At 41.9% G+C, this 19483-nt stretch overlaps 1 protein-coding gene across 8 annotated transcripts in view; it reads left to right on the top strand.

Moving 5' to 3' along the window:
• Nucleotides 1–19483, top strand: part of ANKS1A (ankyrin repeat and sterile alpha motif domain containing 1A) — an 823551-nt gene that overhangs the window by 599337 nt on the left and 204731 nt on the right. For 4 of the 8 annotated variants that reach the window (XM_069238817.1, XM_069238814.1, XM_069238822.1 and 1 more), the window contains 2 exons: nucleotides 5718–5759; nucleotides 9581–9647. In XM_069238817.1, the coding sequence (XP_069094918.1) occupies nucleotides 5718–5759; nucleotides 9581–9647 (109 nt within the window). The remainder of the gene's footprint in view (nucleotides 1–5717; nucleotides 5760–9580; nucleotides 9648–19483) is intronic. The other 4 variants (XM_069238819.1, XM_069238816.1, XM_069238821.1 and 1 more) reach the window with 2 other exon arrangements.

Below are 19483 nucleotides of genomic sequence, written 5' to 3'. Positions count from 1 at the left end.
TTTCTTTTGAAAGACTCAAGTCTTGAGGTTCCTTCGGAAGTCCATGAGGGAAGGGTAGGAACTGAGGTGTTGCAGGAGGCTGTTCCAGGTCTTGTTTGCGAGGTATGAGAAAGAGCATCATACGCTTCTGGCCTTCTTGACGCGTTGGCATGATTCTCTTTGCATTCAACCTGGTTATGTCATTCTTGATTTTGAGGGTAGCTGACGTTGGAAGATGTACTCTTTGATGAATTAGTTAAGTTGGTGAAGTACATATTTTTCAAGGACTTTTGCCACGATTGGGAAGTTAGTGATAGACTGAAAGTTATTTAGGTCTTGAGAGTCAGCTCATAGTTTCTTCAGAAGAGATGTGGCTTTCCTAACATCAACATCTGGGACTATGGTTTGATACAATGAGGCATTAATTGTTTCGGTCCAGAGGACTGCATAGAGGTGGCTGATTTCCTTGATGGCAGAAGGTTTGGGGTTCTGATGTATGTTTGGTGGGCATCATATTGGAGATGATTCTGCTTAGGTCATTTTCTGTGAGAGCCCTGACCTGCCGCTGGTAGATAACTACGTTCGGGTTGTGATATTCTTGGTGTCTCACACGTAAGAAGTGTTTGTACTGGGCCTAAGGTCCTACATGTAGCAGACTGATTACCCATGGATTCATTCTGTAATCCTTGGAATGTTTTCCACAAAGAGGTCACAGAGCTCCTCTGAGGGATTAGTAATTTGGTAATATGTGGGGCAGTTTGCTGCCTGATTGTTGAACAGCTTGTTTGTGTGTATTTTGTCCCTGTCTAGTTGGGATTGGAAGAAATTGGCTTTAGACTTTGAGATGTATTTTTCTATCTGCTTCCTTTGAAGCGTAGATGAGTGAGACGTGCATATTGGGTCTCTTCTCCAGTTTTGTTCAGTCTTACTGAGCTGTCTTATTCGTTCATTCAGTTCTTTATTGAACCAGAAGCAAGATGACTTATCCCTAGGTCTGTTAAGATTTTGTGGATCAAAGTAGGTCTTGCATTGTTTTCTAGTGCTTCGTCAAGTCAGCTACTGTGTGTGTATTGTTGGATTGTTTGAAGTGAGTGGTGACTTTAGAGGCAGGCTCCTACATGCTGATTGTTGTCTGTGTCTAACCTAGCATTTGGGCCTGTGATGCTGACCTTTGGTTACTAGAGTCACAGGCATACTACAGTGGAAGAGGATAATGAAGTAGTCTGACCATCCTACCAGTAATACGGAGTCCAAGCCAGCCGTGTCCTTTTTTTGTACTATCACTAGGTCGAGAATGGCCCTGTGGCTCCCTTCCTATGCAGTTTTGTCATCAGTGGTGTAATTTCATATGTTGTAGTGATGTTATCAGTGTTGTCCTAGAACAGGTTATGATTGATGTAATATGCAAGGTAATTAATAGTGCATGGCGAGGGCATGAATTATAGTTATTTGAGACAACTATAACTGGAGAATTACAATGGTTTTGTTTGTTTAAAATGGTATGTTTTAACTGACATTTTCACTTAACTATAAAGTCACTTTAACCTTTGGTTTTTTTCAGTGAATTTAATTTAAAAAAAAAAAAATTAAAGTATTAAAATTCCTAACTATAACCTTACTGTAACCTTTGTGTTAAGTGAATGTCTATGTTTTTGTAATATAAAATAAGATGTCCATCACCATGTCTGGCATTTGGGATTTGGCACAAAGATTAGAGCGAGGTCCTGCACCAGCCCCCTTTGGGCACCCATCCCCCCGCTGCCCACAGCCAGCAGGAGGATGGGTGCACGGCATGCCCCACACATGGCTGACTATGTCAAGTAAACGTATAAAGGTTGTTATTTTATGTACGTTTTTGTAAGTGCCACAGTACAACATGTGGTAGGCCTTTTGTCTTTATCCAGGGTTTAGCTCAACAAATATATGAAGCAGATCTATTGGCTTAGTCAAAAGGTCACCATTAACTATAATAAAATATATAGGGCTTCATTACAACCTCGGCGGTCTTTCCCAAAGACCGCCGAGGCTGCAGGCGCCAGTATACCGTCAGTGCTGGCGGTATCACTGGCTCCCTATTTTGACTTTTCCGCTGGGCCAGCGGACGGTAACAGTGTTACTGTGCGCTGGCCCAGCGGAAGTGTCACATCAACATTGCAGCCGGCTCATAATAGAGAAGGAGAAATGAGGGCCATCATTTTTAAATTCACACATTGAGAACTTTAATAATACTGGCTGTCTCAAATAATTTGTAATAATGAATTTTTAATAAAGAAAACATTAAACAAGTATTTAAGTCTTCTTTAAACATTTTTGAAGCTGCAAAGTACAGTGATAGAACCAACAACAAAAGGACTCTACATCCAGCTAAAAAGCACATAGCTCCATCTGTAAGTGTTTTAAAATACATATGGCAAGCTCTCATGGGGTCATGAGTTCAGTGATCCAGGAGACGTAATGTGTGTGTTTTTTCATGTTGCGGGGGGAGAGGGTTTGCTCCACTTCCTGAAGCCAGACACGACATAAAACAAGTAGATGGTGCCCCTGCACCTTTTAGGGGCACCACCCGGAATAAAAAAATATTTTAAAAAGCCTTCAACAAAGCAGTGAATAATGAATAAGCAGTATCTGCCACTCATTTATTATTATTCTTTGTATTTTTTGTGGTGAACCTGCTACCCCAGTGCCCATCTGGGCTGCCCATGTTACCAGAATTTGTGAGGAATCCCTAATACCTCACAGCCCTGGACCAGCTCCTTAGCCAGCACCATGGCAGGGCTTGCCATTTTTATTTTTCCAACATGAGTGCCCTTCCGGGGCATCCACATTACCAAAATCATTGAGGGCTTCAGGGGAGCACCAAGGCCTGTGCCGGTTCCTCAGCATTCACCATGGTGGGAACTGGTACTTTCTCTTTCTTTTATTTTTTAATAATATTTTTACTTGTTTTGCCAAAACACAACTTAGTAAGACACCAGCAACTGCCTGGCGCAAACAAATATATAGATTGGAAGGACATCCTTACATCTGGCATCATCATACAATTGTGCGCAGCAGTATGAGGGAAAGCAAAACTAAGCTAAAAAATGGGCTGGCATAACAGTTCAAACCACCTAAATCAGTGTTATGGGAGGAGAATACAGCACTAATATCTTCTCAAACCATAATGGTTGATCCAATTATCCCACACTTCATGGAATTTGCATGCACAGCCCCAACTTTCGGATGTCACCCTTTCTGCTGCCATGTACATATCCATCCCTGTTTTCTATTCCGTCATGGTCAGTGATTCAGGGGCTCCCCAGTGTTTAGCTAGATCTCTCCTTACAGAATTACAGAATACGAGTTTCAGTCATGGGCGATCTAAGTCGTTAGTTATGCCTAAGAGGACATAGTTAGGTAGGGTTGTCCCTAATATATTGCCTACATCTAAGAGTATTGTTTACCAGAAGGAGTATATAATCAGGCAGGTCCACAACATATGGAAAAAGTCTCCTTTTTGTGATCTACATCTTAAGCACTGTTGGGAGGGCCCCCTGTCTATTCTGTGGAGACAAGCTCGGTCATAAGTGTGGTGTAGGATGTTCAGTTGAGTAAGTCTCAAAGGACTTACAAAACAATAAAATACTGTTGTACGACACTTTTCAACAGTATTGTATTGTTTTTTAAGTCCTTTGTTTATGTTTAGTATAGGATAAGACAGTGCGAGTGGCTATTTAACGAAGTTGCAAGACGCGACTGTGGTAACCTGTGATCAAGGAGCTTGTTGCTCCGAAACGCGTTAGGTTTTTTGCATTACTTATGTTGCCAAAGAAACTACTAAAGCGCACGTTGTGCACACTCGGAGTTGCGGCTCGTCGGTTTTTGGCAGTCTGAGATTCCTTGGATTTACGGGACAAAAGTATTTGTGGCATATATATATATATATATATATATATATATATATATATATATATATATATATATATATATAATAATGTGAATGTATGTGACCATCTACAAATATATGTATTGATGTTCTCTTCTCTTGCTTCTTTCCTTCTTCCTTTCTTATAACCATAAATATAATTTAAATTGCATGTCCTATTGCAAATAATGTTTCTTTTCCTTAAAGCAAAAGCCAAGTTCCTGATGAATCTAAACCTTAGTTTCCTATGGTCTATTTTAGAACCTATAATTGCTCTAGCAATTGAAGCCTTTCTTGCAGCTGTCTCAGTAACCAAGTAATAACATGAGGCCATGGTCAGATTCACCCTCTTCTTCGTGGACATGTTTTGTATTTTGCTGTAAGACTACTCCAAACAGAAGAACCTCATCATCTGGGGTGACAATTGCATTGCTTACCTTGATTTCACATACCAGACGTTGATCTTCTGATATTACTATTTACTGCAGTCAGTGAAAAACGAGTTTTACTCATCCAGCTTTGGGTTACCAATTCTTTTTAAGTATTACATAGTTCCTTAAATGTATTCTAGGGCATGTCGGTGATTGTGAGACCATATTTCTAGTAACATGGCTGCATGTTTATGGCAAGCATGTTCTATTATGTAGTTGTAGCCATGTTCTACAGTCCTGTGGCTGTGCGTGGCGTCTAGATTGTGTATTTTTTGTCATTAATATCAATTATATGCTTGAGATACTGGATGCTTGGATGACCAGGGTATATACTTTCTGAAATTAACCAGTGTATTTCCATTTAGAGTTCAGAAATGGCTGTCTGTTGCCAGAATGTGTACTCTTGGTCAGTACCCTAAGTGAACCTTTTTAGGAAGTTGCATGATTGACAGTGTAAACCCGGATGATTGTTATGTAGTTAGTAGTGTGAGTTGTGCATGCACTCCAAATACTATTGTGGGCATTAATGTGGAAAGCTGTGTAAAAGTTCAATCAGTAACAAAGAGAACCATATTCAGAAGGAGTCATATTGGCATGGATACACTTATTCCTTAAACCCATCAAAATGCTCATTAAATAATGTGAAAGTCAGTGAGGCTGGTATTTGTGCTCTAATTAGATACATGTATCAAACTATGCTCTAGCAATGAAGACCCTTCTTTGTTGTAAATTCTCTTGTTTGTACTTCTAAGACCATAATTCATGAAGTAACATTGTCCATAAAGTCCTCTTCTGTGTTTTGTGGCATGTCCTTGTCAAGGAATTAAGTATGTCTGCTTAGTCACTTGACTTGTGTGTTGGAACGTGATTGGAAAGACTAGCCTTGTGTACACTCAGTCTTATGTCATGGCTGAACATTGTTTAGGAATAATGTGCATGTCATTGTGACAAAAGTATGGCCTGTACTCATTTTCAAATAAAACCTTCCTCAAAGAACGAAATGCCAGTCTCTGTGACAGGTGCATGTGGACAATTTTTCATAGTTAGGCCTTTGTGTGATAATCTGTTTATGTAGCTGAAACCATGCTTGATGTAGCCAGAAGCTTTGACAGGCGTGTTTGTTTGGTGAGAATTGCTGAAGACAATGAACTACTCAAGTCTGCTTTTGGCAAGGATATGTGCTCTGTCTTGTCAGGGCAAGTTAGGCAATGCTTAAAAGATGTGGCAGCTTGTCTGTGACAGTATTTTATCTTGTGTTCTGTACCTCATTGGAAATGGAGAACGATTTGTTGTGAATAACCTGTATTGGTTTTGAGATGACCATAGCTCAGCCTCAGGTAAGTTAGCCTTGTTGGAATTTTATGCACCTTGGAAACCTTTGCTCATGATTGTAACTTTTCCAGCAGCACCAGAAGCTTCCAACTTGTACCCAGCGGGCTAAAAGTGTAAGAACCCCTACTTTGTGCTTGTTTGGGAAGTGGTGTTGGTGGGGAGCTCTCTCCCATACTCAATTCTATTTTTCTTTGTATTCATTTCTTCGATTTTATTTTTAAAAAAAGTGCTAATCTTGTTTTGACAAAAGGCCAAACAATAACACCACTGAATAATAAAATCCCACGAGCTTTCACTCTTTCTTTGAGTGAAACATTGGAATATTTTTAGGTGCCCTGGTGAGCTACCCAGTAACCTTAGCAGCGATCCTTCAATTATTTTACTCAGGATCATTGCTTGAGATAAGTATATCTAGGTGATCAAAAACTGATTTGACCACAACCACACAATCATGACATTTACACCTATTATAGGCAGTCATATGATTCAGCCATTAGCATGGGAAATGTATCTTTAGGACTGGATCCCTCAGAAATGGCCTCTACCCTGTCTATAGACCTATTTGATATTGGAAGCGTGGTGCTGTGGCTCACAAGTAAGATAAAAGAAGGGTACCAAATGGATCACAAAAATGAGCCATGCTGCTTCACACCTGAAGTGGCAGTGTGTACACAATACCGACAAGGAACACAGTGGTTACAATTTGAGTTGCAACTCACTTAAGACAAACTGACAATTTGTATTATGAAAGTAGGGAAATTAACAAAAATAACTACTTTTTGGCTTTCAGAACAGGTGAGTGTCTGGGAGACTTTGACTTTTGGGATGGGGGTGTCTGGTAGTTTCATATGGCATTTAACTGCCCAGTGCCATACCAACCTCACCCAACCTTACCCTAATGGGGAGACCTAGAGCTTTGACTATTTCAAAGTGTATGCTACAGTGAGAGAAGTGAGGCCACCTAGTATCACTGCCATCTGATTTCAGTAACCTAGAAATTACTGAGGTTGAATCATTCACATATCTAGGTGTGTGAATGCCCTAAACCTATTTCTTTTTTCTATTGTGACCTTCATGGACCTCCTTGGATGGGATGAAAATGTGTGGCCTTACTTTGCAAAAATCTTTTCAGTTTAAGCTGCATAGGAAGCCCATCCATACCACTCCATCAGAGGCCCCAGTGTCTGTTACTTGGTTTGTGCCATTTGTCTAAAACAAGCCGTGAAATTGTGCTGAGAGTACGTATTGATTCCTTATTCCAGGAAAGTGGTGAACTGAGTGTGGTTACGATTAAATGTAGTGTGTGGAAAGGAAAAAAAACGGATGTGATTCAGGAAGGAGGATAATCTGGTATACACAGGTCCCATCTATGTCTGAATATTAGAGAGTGGTCAGCCTTGAGTCTAAGATCTTATTATGCACCCAGGAATATCCTTGAAAAAGGGTCAGCATTCCAGGCAATGATTGTGTTGTGTATTTAATCTGCAGTATGTGAATATTAACTCTGGGAGGAGGAGGTGTATGTTAGTAGTCTGTCTAGGCAGAACAAGGGACAGCCTGGCCAAAAAGTAGGTTTGGATACAATCCTTGGAGCATGTTGGATTGGATTCAGTCTGAGTTAAGGCACACGTATTATGAAATAAATTTGGGTTCAAATATAATGTAGGACATTGGAGTTAAGTTGTGCCTTCTTGTAGTCTTTCCTAGCCTACTGGATCATTTTGGGAGGGAGGGGAGGTATTTGTCTGAGAGCATTCCTATGTGAACAGTGTGTTTAAGTTGGGAGGTGTTTCTCTAAGGAAATGGACTAAGGAAATAGGAATAGCTTGGGTTGATTGGGCTTGGATATATCCAGAGTAATAACTGTCTTTACTTAAGTAGTATTGGTTATTTTTCCAGATATTGTGCTAACATTCAAGACTAAGTGTGGTGGAGTGTGTCGGAATAGACCTGGAATAGTTTGAAGCCAGAGACATACACAATTCTGTGGGTTTCTTGGGTTCAAAGGTACTCATAAGTAGGGCATCAGAACAGTAAGGCTGATTTTAAAGCTAATAGCCTCATAACATGGACAACAGCTGTAAGTAAATACAAGTTTACAATATGATAACCAGCTTCTCTGGATAACCGACACAAAACAGCAGGATATGTCAATGGCAAATATTGGAGATGTAAACTCGCTGTCTAGCTCTGTTGGCATCAGAAACTAATCTCATTGGTTGACCCTTCCCAAGAACCACTTAACTCTCTGGAAAATACTGCATGGCAGGTGATATGATGAAATGAAAATTAGAACCAACACCAAGGCATCTGGGTAGAAAAGGGATAAGCAAGATGTAACGAAAAGACCAGAGGATGAGCACCACCACACTGCTTCAAAACAGATTGGGAGGAGCACAACAACGGACATAGAAGCTGAAGTTTGAGCATCTTGATGGCAAATACATTAAATAGAGATGTAGCGCAAAAGAAATCAAGCAAGATGTTTTGTTCCAGAGAGATGTGGTCTAGTAACATCGGGAGGGAAAGTACACATGAAACTTCCATTGAACAGTAGAAAGTAAAGCTTAGAGTATTACAGGCAGTATATTGAATAAAGGATTTATATGCATACACTAAAATTTAGTATATATGAGGCATAACAACGATACGGATGATCTTGAGAATACAGCCCAAGGGCATAAAAACCATTAAATAATTGTAATTTAGCCCCAAAACGTGCATAATAGCAAATGTTTAGACCTGACAATTTGAAGATCTCTGCATCTATATTCATGTTAAAGTGCTTCAACTAGCGTACTTGCAGATTCTCATTAAATGATTAGATTATTGATGATTCAATGTATTTGAGCACATATGAGCGCATTCTGATGTTTAGTACACCTTCTACTGCTAGGCACTCAGTGCAGGTCATATAATCAAACACACCAAAGTGACAACAGCAACCACCACTTGCCATGATCCTTGACAGCAGTTAAGAATTCTGTGCCGCCACATATTCAGCCAAAAAGGCAGTTGAAACAAAGCCATTCTGAGCCAGAGTTTGACAACTGTAGTGGAAGATATTTGCACTGATCGGTCCTCTGGGTTGGGAAATATACTGTGCTTGGATACAGCCTGGAGATGGAGATGGAGATGGAGATGGAGTTGGGCGAGTATTAGCCAATGGTTGGATTTAATCTTGTCTGGCTTGAAGTGCACTTGCTGTCAGAGGACAGAGTGGCATACTCAATTTAGAGAATACCATAGAAACCAACTTTAGGAGACATGGTTAATTTAGAGAATGGTTGAGTAGGGAAATCTTGATGACCTTGTGGGAGTTGAGAGTATGTCAGACCTGAATCCTATGTGGTGAGACTGAAAGCTGATTGGTGAGTAGCTGGTAAGAATCCTTAAATAACCTTTCTGATTCATCTCTGAGCAAATTGATAGGTGGTGAACCACTGCAGGTAGTCCACCAGATTAACCTTTTGTTGTGAGTGATCATCACTAATGGATAGTTAGAAAACCTGATTTGAAATGCTTTCTCCACGCCTACCCTCTCAAACTTTAGATCTGCTTTGGAATGCTGTGGCTAAACTCTGCTTCTGCATCTATGTTCTGTTAGTAGCTTGATGTTACTATCAAGCGGAACTCTTTTTTTCTTGGATGAAGGCTGCTGTTGTGAGCCAGAGCTTTCTAGCCGGAATGTCAGAGGGTGGTGGGCACGAGAAAATGTCACCCTTGGTAGATAATAGGATTTTTGTTTGCTGATGGTGACAGTGGGATACCTCCCTGCAGCTTTAATTAAACTTGTGTTTTGGTGATCTCTGTTTCAGTGTCTTTGTGCTGCTTAAATTATTCTGCTGGTGGTGGGTGCTATGGAGAGCCAACTCACCATTCTCACAGTTAATCAGTTTGTTCTCGGGGGTTTCCCCATGTTTACTTTTTTCAGATTGATCAAATAATGAACTCCATTGGGAAAGGAATAGAGTTTTCTCAGGAGCGGCAAACAATCTCAGGTAAGTTATCACACATAATTTAAGCAGCCTCTTTTTCTGCTCTTGTCACTCATTTTAAACCATGTTATTTGATAAGGCACCTTCATATTTCATTTATGCTTGCCAGTCAAAATAATGCACAACTGTTTTGTTTCAATTTGTTACATAGAATGCATCCAAAGTAGGCATCCCTCTTATTTGCCATTTTATAGAACATTGGCTAACAACCTTGAATATTTGTCTTCTAATACTGGTTGTTTGGGTATTGGAGGATTTCCAGTTGAGCTGCATTTATAGATTATGGAAATCAACACGCACCTCTGATGCTGCTGTACCAGGAAAAAATAGACATTAGGCCATTACTATAGATATTGACTGTGGGTTTAAAATTGGTGCCTAAAAAAAGTGTAACCAGCATTCCCGATGGAACTGCTCATAGTTTAAACGTTTTTTTCTTGTTTTTTAGGTCTTGCCTACCAGACAGCACAAGCTGCGTGGTTGCGAGCAATGTTATGTAGGCTTGCCAAAAACTTTAGTGGACTTGCAGCCTACCAATTGCTTACCATTGGTTGGCTTTATTATGACTTCTGTTTTTTTTCTTATTATTCAGTGCCTTTCTGTGTCCCAGCTTGCTCATTTTGAGTTTGTACTTTCCCTTGAACATAACCTTTTATTACCTTTTTGATTGGCTGACTTGTAGCCTTCCACTGTTCATTTTGAGGGAATTACTTTATCCTTTTTGTTTAAGCACTCTGTGAGAGGGTATGTGTTTTCTATCTCTCCCTCTCATGTGCTTCTCCTCCCCACATCACACCTTGTTCCCCATCCTGCTCCCCACGCACTCCCAACCTGCTTAGTGTTCCTGTCCGTGAAAACCCCTGTGTTCTATGTTACTTTTACCCCTATGCTTCATATTGCTCTCTTCCTCATATGCTTTCCACACCCCTCACACAAGCCCCCCTTTCCTTTCCCAGTGTTCCTTGTTGCTCTCGCCCTCATGTTCTTTTCTTACTTTGAAAACATCCATTACCTCTTTTGCCGATGTGGTTCATTATTAGCCACATGCATTAGCAAAGCAAAAAAGGTTAGCTAAAGCTTTCCAGCGGCTTTTTTTGTTTTCTTTGGAAGGCAAAGATAAATGTTTCCTGTAAATGCCTTTTTGACATTGTATCCCCCAAGCTTTAAAATGTTGTATTCTGTTTCTAGCACAGATGTCTTCCTCCCCTGCCACCCCATCTGTGCATTTTGACAGGAGAAAAACATTTTTTTTTCTTCAGCCAAAATACTTCTTTTTTTGGGAAGAACACAATTGTTAGGAAATTATTTTCACAAACTTACTACAATTTAGAAATTTTTGTATTTGTTAAAGTATTCGCTGGTGACTGAGATTATTGTCAGTCTTAAATTGGGCATATTTTAAGGCTTTAGGCCTCTCTGGGAAGTAGTAAAAAAAAAAAAGTACAGCTATGGGAGACCCAAAAAAGTTAAAGTGCTAACACTCGCTTTATTGTGGGTTAATTAAAGTACACACTGATGAATTAATAGAAAAAAATATGAACACATTAATAAATTCACCTCATAAAAAGGGTGAAAATATAAAGCAATCAAACACAGTCCACCTATTGTTCCTCCCCAGCAATTTAAGGATATAAAAAATAATTCAAGTAGGATTAACCTTTCCCTGATTTGGTCTCTGCTTCCAAGCTCTGAGGAAATATTATGCTGCAGTGAAGGTTAGCAATGGCCATTCTTACTTAGAAAGATTGCCATAGCCTCTATCTAATACATGGTTCACATGGTCTGAACAAAAAGACTAGAAGTTATTCAACTAATATTGATGTTTCTAATAGTGCTTTCAGCATATCTTGGCAATGAGGTTTTATGCCAACAAACATCACACCTCAGACAGGGCAGCCTTGAAAACTCTTCCATGCTGGTTATTCAAAAGTTGTTTCCCAAATTGTGATTGGTATTGTCATTGCATGTGACACTGTGTGATGAACCCTACTTCCAAGCTCAACACAACAATAAGTGTATCCCACAGTTTTCCTACTATTTTCACAGTGTTTGATGTGATTCCACATCCCCAAACTTCTGCCTTTTAAATGTTAGTGCCTATGACCTGTACCAGTCCTTATTTGTTATTCAATTTATGTGGCTGTCGCGATAGGTAGCGTCTGCTCCTAGCTTCTAGTGGCAGTACATTCCACATTTTTATGCCTACTAGAGAAAACCCCCAGTTCACTTTCCAGTGCAAATTATGTTGTGGGAAGGATCAGCAAACCTTACTCTAGTATATACTGATTTTGTTTCCTTGGGATACAAAGGACCTTGGTCGTGAGTTGGTCTGTAGACCAGGCAAAGAATATCTGTTTTCGGACTGGCAGGCAGCAAAGGTCACTGATCCATCTGAAAGTATCACTCCCCTCCTAGATAGTCAAAATTACCCACATTCTACACATTCTGATGGCGATATGGTAGTTGGTAATTTAGTGAAGGGGAATTCCTCCCATTATGACATTGCTGTCATCCAAGTTTGAGTTGAATGTCCCCTCAAGCATTTTAGGAAGATTTTGTCAATATAATGCATACATTGTTTCAACTGTGTAACGCAGAAGAATAATCTGTTTCTATCCACATTAGACCTCTGAATGATTGTTGAATTTCACTGATTGTGGCAGCTCAGGTTGGGGAGCTGCAGGCTTACAACACTAGGACGGGGCATTCTACTTTTTACCAGCTACCCTACCTCCAGAGTGGAGTCCCCCTCCCCGCAAGGACATAGAGCCTGGCGGCGGATTACCCTGGATCCAGAGATGCTCTATTAGCTGCAGTTGCTGCCGCTTGCCCAGGAACTCCCCGACTTTATCTTGGTACCGACATCTCAGACAGTGAGGCATGCTTGTTGCCTTCTTTTGAATTTTCTAACTCTGAGGATCACCCCTCAAACTACTTATGATTTCATTTAACTGTTGCTTTTCTGTTTCCACTTCTAGACTCTGTGTGTGTGTGTATATACCAGGGAACCTGGTCTTACTGAGACACAACATATATTCTATTTTTCCAATCCTTGCCGCACAGTTGCCACGATCGGTCACTGAGGCTTACATTAGTGATTTATTCCACACTGGTTTGCCGGAGAGGTCCTCCTAGGTGGTAATAGTCCCTTCCCGCTGCGTAGTCATCATGCTCCATTTCTACTTCTTAAGACCACAAACTCCCTTGTCTTTATCTTGCAAATTTTTGATTGCTCCTCTCGCATCACACATTGTCCAGGCCTGCTCAAAGCATGCAAACTGGCATTCCACTCATCCGTCCATTTACATAGTATGTTCCACATATTAGGGCATGAGGTAGTTTGAAAACTCAAGCTGGATGGGGAGTTATGTTTGGGTATTGTTTTGTTAATTCATTATTCTGTGTTTTTGCTTTTTTTCATTTTCTATCCTGCTGTGAGTCCACTGGCTGCGAATAAACACAAGGGACTTGTATGTCACCGAAGTTTGGAGGTCTCCTGGTCACTGGATAAGTGTCATTTTCTTCCTGATACATTATCATTCAAGTCTTTTTCGATCCCTGTGTATTGGTTTGTGACTCTTAGCCCCGCTTCACCCTAACCCAATATTAACAAATACCTGGATATAATTTTCTTACATGGAATGGCCGCGGACCAGGGCATTCCACTAAGACATCTGGTGTTCTTGTTTCTGAAGAGACTAGCGGTAGTACAGAAAAATCACCTGATTAAATTGGAGACTCTGGCGCTCAGGCGTAGATGGCTGGGTCAGTTGTTCTTCACTACTTACTCTAGAGGGGGGGATTGTTATGAATGAAACCACGTTTTGCTCCTATGCTGCAGAGGGTCGACCCTGAGGGCCATTATGTGTTTGTTTCAGCTAAATTGGATGATAAAGATCTACACAAACTTGCATTAAATGCTCTTAAGCAGGGGCAGCATGCTTTCTTGGACACCTTGTCTAACACACTCTCTTCTGTGACCCCTAATCCATTGCTACTAGCAGAGGACTTTAACATGGTCCTGAACAATGATCTTTATAGTTTGCAGCTATTATCCCAGGGGTACACGGCTGGAGGACTACTGAGGCACTGTCAGCCTGGTCCTTGAACTGGGGATTGGTGTATCTCTGGAGCAGAGAATACTCCTTTTATTTCCCATTACATGCTATACACACACGGGCATTGACCTATTTTAGGCCGCACCATCCCCCAATTCTCATGTAGCATGGTATTGAATACCTAGATAAGACTCTATCAGGCTATAATCCATTACTTCTGATGATACTGAGGCGCAGACAACAATTGTGTATCCATAGCTGATATTTTCAGGTGCTGGTGCTGTGTAATGCAGTTTACAGACTTACTGTTGAGGAGGTGGTCATTACCTTCTTTGAGGTTAATGCGGATTAGCTGATAGTGTCTAATGAATGGGAGACCTTTAACGTCTTTATAGGAGACATCTACATGAGTACTTTCACTGGGGTCTGTAAGACGCTTGTTACTCATTTGAGCTCTCTCGACTCAGAACTGAAACAACTGGAAGATAGATTTGCTAATTCTGACTTCGACAATGCTGATCTCTTACATTAACACTGCCAGCATCTTGAGGCATGCACTTTGCTTAGCTTTCCTGACTATAAAGAATAAGTTGCTTTACAATATCTGGAGAGTGACAAATCTGGGCTACTTCTAGTGCAGTTGATCTGTGCTGAATCCCTCTCCTACAGGACACATAGTAAACTCATAGACATCTATCAGTCTTCAGTTTGGCCAATTTTACAATTGACTTTATGCCCCTGATCCATTACTGTATTTTGAATGCCAAGATGCCTACAAACAATAAACAATAATTGTTAGACTGGAGTGAGTGGCTTCCTTTGATGGGTCACTCACAATCCCTGAAATTAAGCTGGTGGTAATCCAGCTGGTATCTCGCAAAATAAGAGCCAGAGTTGGTCTGTTTTTACAGTTTAATGGTCTCTAGTATTCTTATTTGGCACCTCGCATATTGCAGCTCTACGATGTTGCACAAATCGCTGGGGTACTTCTTCACATCACTAAGAAGGCGCTTATCTTTTGCACCTGAAAGCAGATGAAAACACTGTGGGTATCTCCTTTTATTGCTCCCTATCCTTACTAAATTTGGATAACAGAATATTGTGCAAAATTCTCACCAACAGATTGCAACCACTCTTGCAGCTTCTGATGCTCACTGATCCGAATGGTTTAGTTCCCAAACAAAATACTGCTGCTAATGTGCACAGGCTTTTCCATGTCTTGGACTCAATACTTGTGCATGAAAAGCATGTGGCTGTAATATCCTTGGAAAAAGTATTTTACTTATTAGATTGAAGCTATCTGTTTAGTGTCCTCTGCTGTCTGGTTTGCAGAATCATTTATTTCTTTGATTAAACTTATGTGTAACTCCTCTATGGCACATATCAAGATGGGGGAGGGGTGTTGGGAGAGGGGAGCATGCGAAGGGGGGGGGGGGAGAGGGTTGATTTGTCATCAGATAGGGCACGAGACCAGGGAAGAGGGAGTTCCTTGACCCCTTTATTATCTCTCTAGTGATGGAGATTTTCGCCAGCTATATTTGACGGATGGAGGATTACGTTGGTTTAAACTTAAGTGGACAAATCCATGTCTTCCTTTATGCTGATGATGTCTTGATGTGTGCATTTGTCTCCTATTGCCACTTGATACCCACCAGGCCTTTGCTAAGGTTTCCTGCTTAAAGCTGAATAAAGTCAAATCATAGATTTTCCCACTGACTGGCTACAGGGCTACAGAGCCAGCCAGGTTGGACAACGATGGTCTACAGTTGTCGTTGCATACCATAAGTTGTCTTGTGATGAACATATACCAACCTCAGACCGACGTGATTCCTGGTAAGGTGACAGATCGAGGGAATTTCTGATAAGCCATTGTCTTTGGAACGAGCATCAGTAGGTTTTTGAAAAAGACTTTCTTTGCCTCCCCTGGGCTGGACTGCAATTTCCAAAAGTCTGCTCCCGCCCAGAATACAGTATTATTTTTCCATCATCCTGATGATACTTAGGAATGACTTCTTTGGGGCACTGGTAGACATGGGTAGCTATGTCTAAATTACACCCGCCCCCTCCCCCCTTTGAGGACGGGAGCCTAAGTGCACCAGATTTTGAATCTTATTATATAGCCGCACAGTTACAGTGATTGATCCCTTGGTTGAATCTCACCCTCCCCACCCACAAACTGTCCCCAGAGATATGTTACTGTGTTCCCTATATTGGGAACGCTTCAGTTGTGGAGCTTTTGTTTGGCTGTCACCCTTGCCCCAGAAGGTTGTTATGCCTCTTTTTGGCAAGACAACATTTTTGGCACAGGTGTCACCTGAAAGCTAAGCTGTGTTGTCCGTATGCCCTTTCGCTCCTAATTAGGTTGTTGCTTGGGTTTTTGCATGTTTGCAGTGCCATCAACATTCCTGTGTTGTCTGGAGCTGAAGTCACACAGATTAGCTCGTTGTATCACTCTGGTCATCATTTGAGGAGTTGCAGAGAGAAACATCGTTGCCTCTAGGCCAGTTCTTCACGCATGCCATATTATTGTATGCTATTAGGAATACCTGGAGCCCCACCGATGAGGACACACCACACTCTGCAAATGTTCTTTACCTGAGGGAGCACTCGCAGTATGGTGACTCATCTTTACTGATCGCTTCGCTCTGCTTATTCAGTGCACCCTTTAGACTTGAGGTCGAGATGGGAAACTGACTTGGGTGGAGCTTTCACTGATGTGGAGTGGGCAAAGACAACTCTGTTATTGGAGGGGCTTCAAGGAATGCCCGTCTGAAATATTTACTGTTCATTTATTTACATCCTGCTTACCTGACCCCTTCTAGATTGCATATGATATTTCCCACTGTTCCTGGCGTGTGCTCTAGATGCGCCAACCCAAATGCTTCGTTCATACATGGTGTGTTCCTGCCCAGCTATTGCAGTCTTCTGAGTAAAGGTAACAGATCTTCTCTCAGAATTGTCTAAGAGGTGTCAACTGCTTACTCCAAAGATTTAACTCTTGGGTCTCATTCCACGCTTCAAGCTTGTCACTAGCGGATACCTTGTGAACCATAGCTATCAATTGGAGACCACACCCAGACACCTGTAATTTACAGGTGAAGCCTGGACTTGCATAAATGGGCACCGGCTGAAGACACTTAGATTGACATCACGTGCTGCCGCCAGCAGATGCCAATGGTATTAACCGATTGAGATACCATTTGCTGCAACCTGATCCCAAGTCAGACAACAGACCACTCTGAATCTGCTGATTCTTTATCTTCTGTCCTCGGATGTGTAATCGGGATGGCAGTTTGATATTCACCTGTGCTTTCTGATGGTTGTTCCTTGTATTGCATATTGACTTTATCCTTAATCTCCCACTGTCATCGATGCATGTAATAAGAAGCTAGTGTATGTATTCACAGATATTCATGACTGATTTATATTTTGGTTTACTCCATACTTTAACATCTATGTATCACGTTCTGTGTACTGAACTCTAGGTGAACTTGCTTTGTTGAGTATTTGAAAACAATAAAAATAAATAGGGTTAAAAAGGAAGAGACTTTTGCCATGTTTCTCTGATGAACAAGATGTCTAGAGCATGCTGTGTGATGAGGTCTACATTCTTGTGAGTGGTCTTGGGCTGATATACATTTATGGGTTTAGTCTGTGTAATCTTGTATAATGAAAGGTAACATTTTGGTTCTAGCAACTATGCACCACACTATCTGGCCAGCTCTCACAACTCAGTCCTTTTTCTTTTTCTTCCATCAGTGGATAGTAGTGTCTCAGCTTGTGTTCAATATCCACCTTACCCCACCACCAGTGTGAACTTGATCAGCTGTATTGGAGCGCTGGTCACATTGTTCATGGTTACCTAGAGTCCTTTCTTGTGGCTGTGCCCTTAAACACTTGAAATTGGAAAATGCTTTACAGAAAACAGAAATCCTCCAAGCAAAAGTGGCTCTCCTAGCACAGTGGGAGAGCCAATGCTACAATATTCACTGCACTCTGGAAACTTGTCCCATAATGCTTTGCAGTGCATTACTTTTACAAAACATTTTTGCTCAAAACTGTGGTGGTCCTAGGACAATGGGACCACCACCAAAACGTTCTGTAAGGCACAATCCTTCTGTCTAGGTCATCTCTGGATCCCCACACTAGGTTAGTGGGGACCCCAAAATACTAACTCCTTCCACCAGTCAGTGTCCTTTTAAGCGCTTTCATGGCTTGAACTTTTGTTTTACAGCTTGGGAATAGCTTGTTGTAGGAAGTTGGCTCTGTATGTGCTATTTCAAAGTAAGGAATAGCATGCACAGAGTCCAAGGGTTCCCCTTAGAGGTAAAACAGTGGTAAAAATAGATAATACTAATGCTCTATTTTGTGGTAGTGTGGTCGAGCAGTAGGCTTATCCAAGGAGTAGTGTTAAGCACTTGTTGTACATACACATAGACAATAAATGAGGTACACACACTCAGAGACAAATCCAGCCAATAGGTTTTGTTATAGAAAAATATCTTTTCTTAGTTTATTTTAAGAACCACAGGTTCAAATTTAACATGTAATATCTTGTTTGAAAGGTATTGCAGGTAAGTACATTAGGAACTTTGAATCATTTCAATTGCATGTATACTTTTTAAGTTATTCACAAATAGCTATTTCAAAAGTGGACACTTAGTGCAATTTTCACAGTTCCTGGGGGAGGTAAGTTTTTGTTAGTTTTACCAGGTAAGTAAGACACTTACAGGGTTCAGTTCTTGGTCCAAGGTAGCCCACCGTTGGGGGTTCAGAGCAACCCCAAAGTTACCACACCAGCAGCTCAGGGCCGGTCAGGTGCAGAGTTCAAAGTGGTGCCCAAAACGCATAGGCTATAATGGAGAGAAGGGGGTGCCCCGGTTCCGGTCTGCTTGCAGGTAAGTACCCGCGTCTTCGGAGGGCAGACCAGGGGGGTTTTGTAGGGCACCGGGGGGGACACAAGCCCACACAGAAATCTCACCCTCAGCGGCGCGGGGGCGGCCGGGTGCAGTGTTAGAACAAGCGTTGGGTTCGCAATGGAAGTCAATGAGAGATCAAGGGATCTCTTCAGCGCTGCAGGCAGGCAAGGGGGGGCTTCCTCGGGGAAACCTCCACTTGGGCAAGGGAGAGGGACTCCTGGGGGTCACTTCTGCAGTGAAAGTCCGGTCCTTCAGGTCCTGGGGGCTGCGGGTGCAGGGTCTTTTCCAGGCGTCGGGACTTAGGTTTCAGAGAGTCGCGGTCAGGGGAAGCCTCGGGATTCCCTCTGCAGGCGGCGCTGTGGGGGCTCAGGGGGGGCAGGTTTTGGTACTCACAGTCGTAGAGTAGTCCGGTGGTCCTCCCTGAGGTGTTGGTTCTCCACCAGCCGAGTCGGGGTCGCCGGGTGCAGTGTTGCAAGTCTCACGCTTCTTGCGGGGAGTTGCAGGGTTCTTTAAAGCTGCTTCTTGAAACAAAGTTGCAGTCTTTTTGGAGCAGGTCCGCTGTCCTCGGGAGTTTCTTGTCGTCGTCGAAGCAGGGCAGTCCTCAGAGGATTCAGAGGTCGCTGGTCCCTTTGGAAGGCGTCGCTGGAGCAGAGTTCTTTGGAAGGCAGGAGACAGGCCGGTGAGTTTCTGGAGCCAAGGCAGTTGTTGTCTTCTGGTCTTCCTCTGCAGGGGTTTTCAGCTGGGCAGTCCTTCTTCTTGTTGTTGCAGGAATCTAATTTTCTAGGGTTCAGGGTAGCCCTTAAATACTAAATTTAAGGGCGTGTTTAGGTCTGGGGGGTTAGTAGCCAATGGCTACTAGCCC

The sequence above is a fragment of the Pleurodeles waltl genome, chromosome 6, assembly GCF_031143425.1.
Source record: "Pleurodeles waltl isolate 20211129_DDA chromosome 6, aPleWal1.hap1.20221129, whole genome shotgun sequence".
Lineage (NCBI taxonomy): Eukaryota > Metazoa > Chordata > Amphibia > Caudata > Salamandridae > Pleurodeles > Pleurodeles waltl.
Note: the sequence above shows the minus strand (reverse complement) of the source record. Positions and strands in the feature narration are given on the sequence as shown.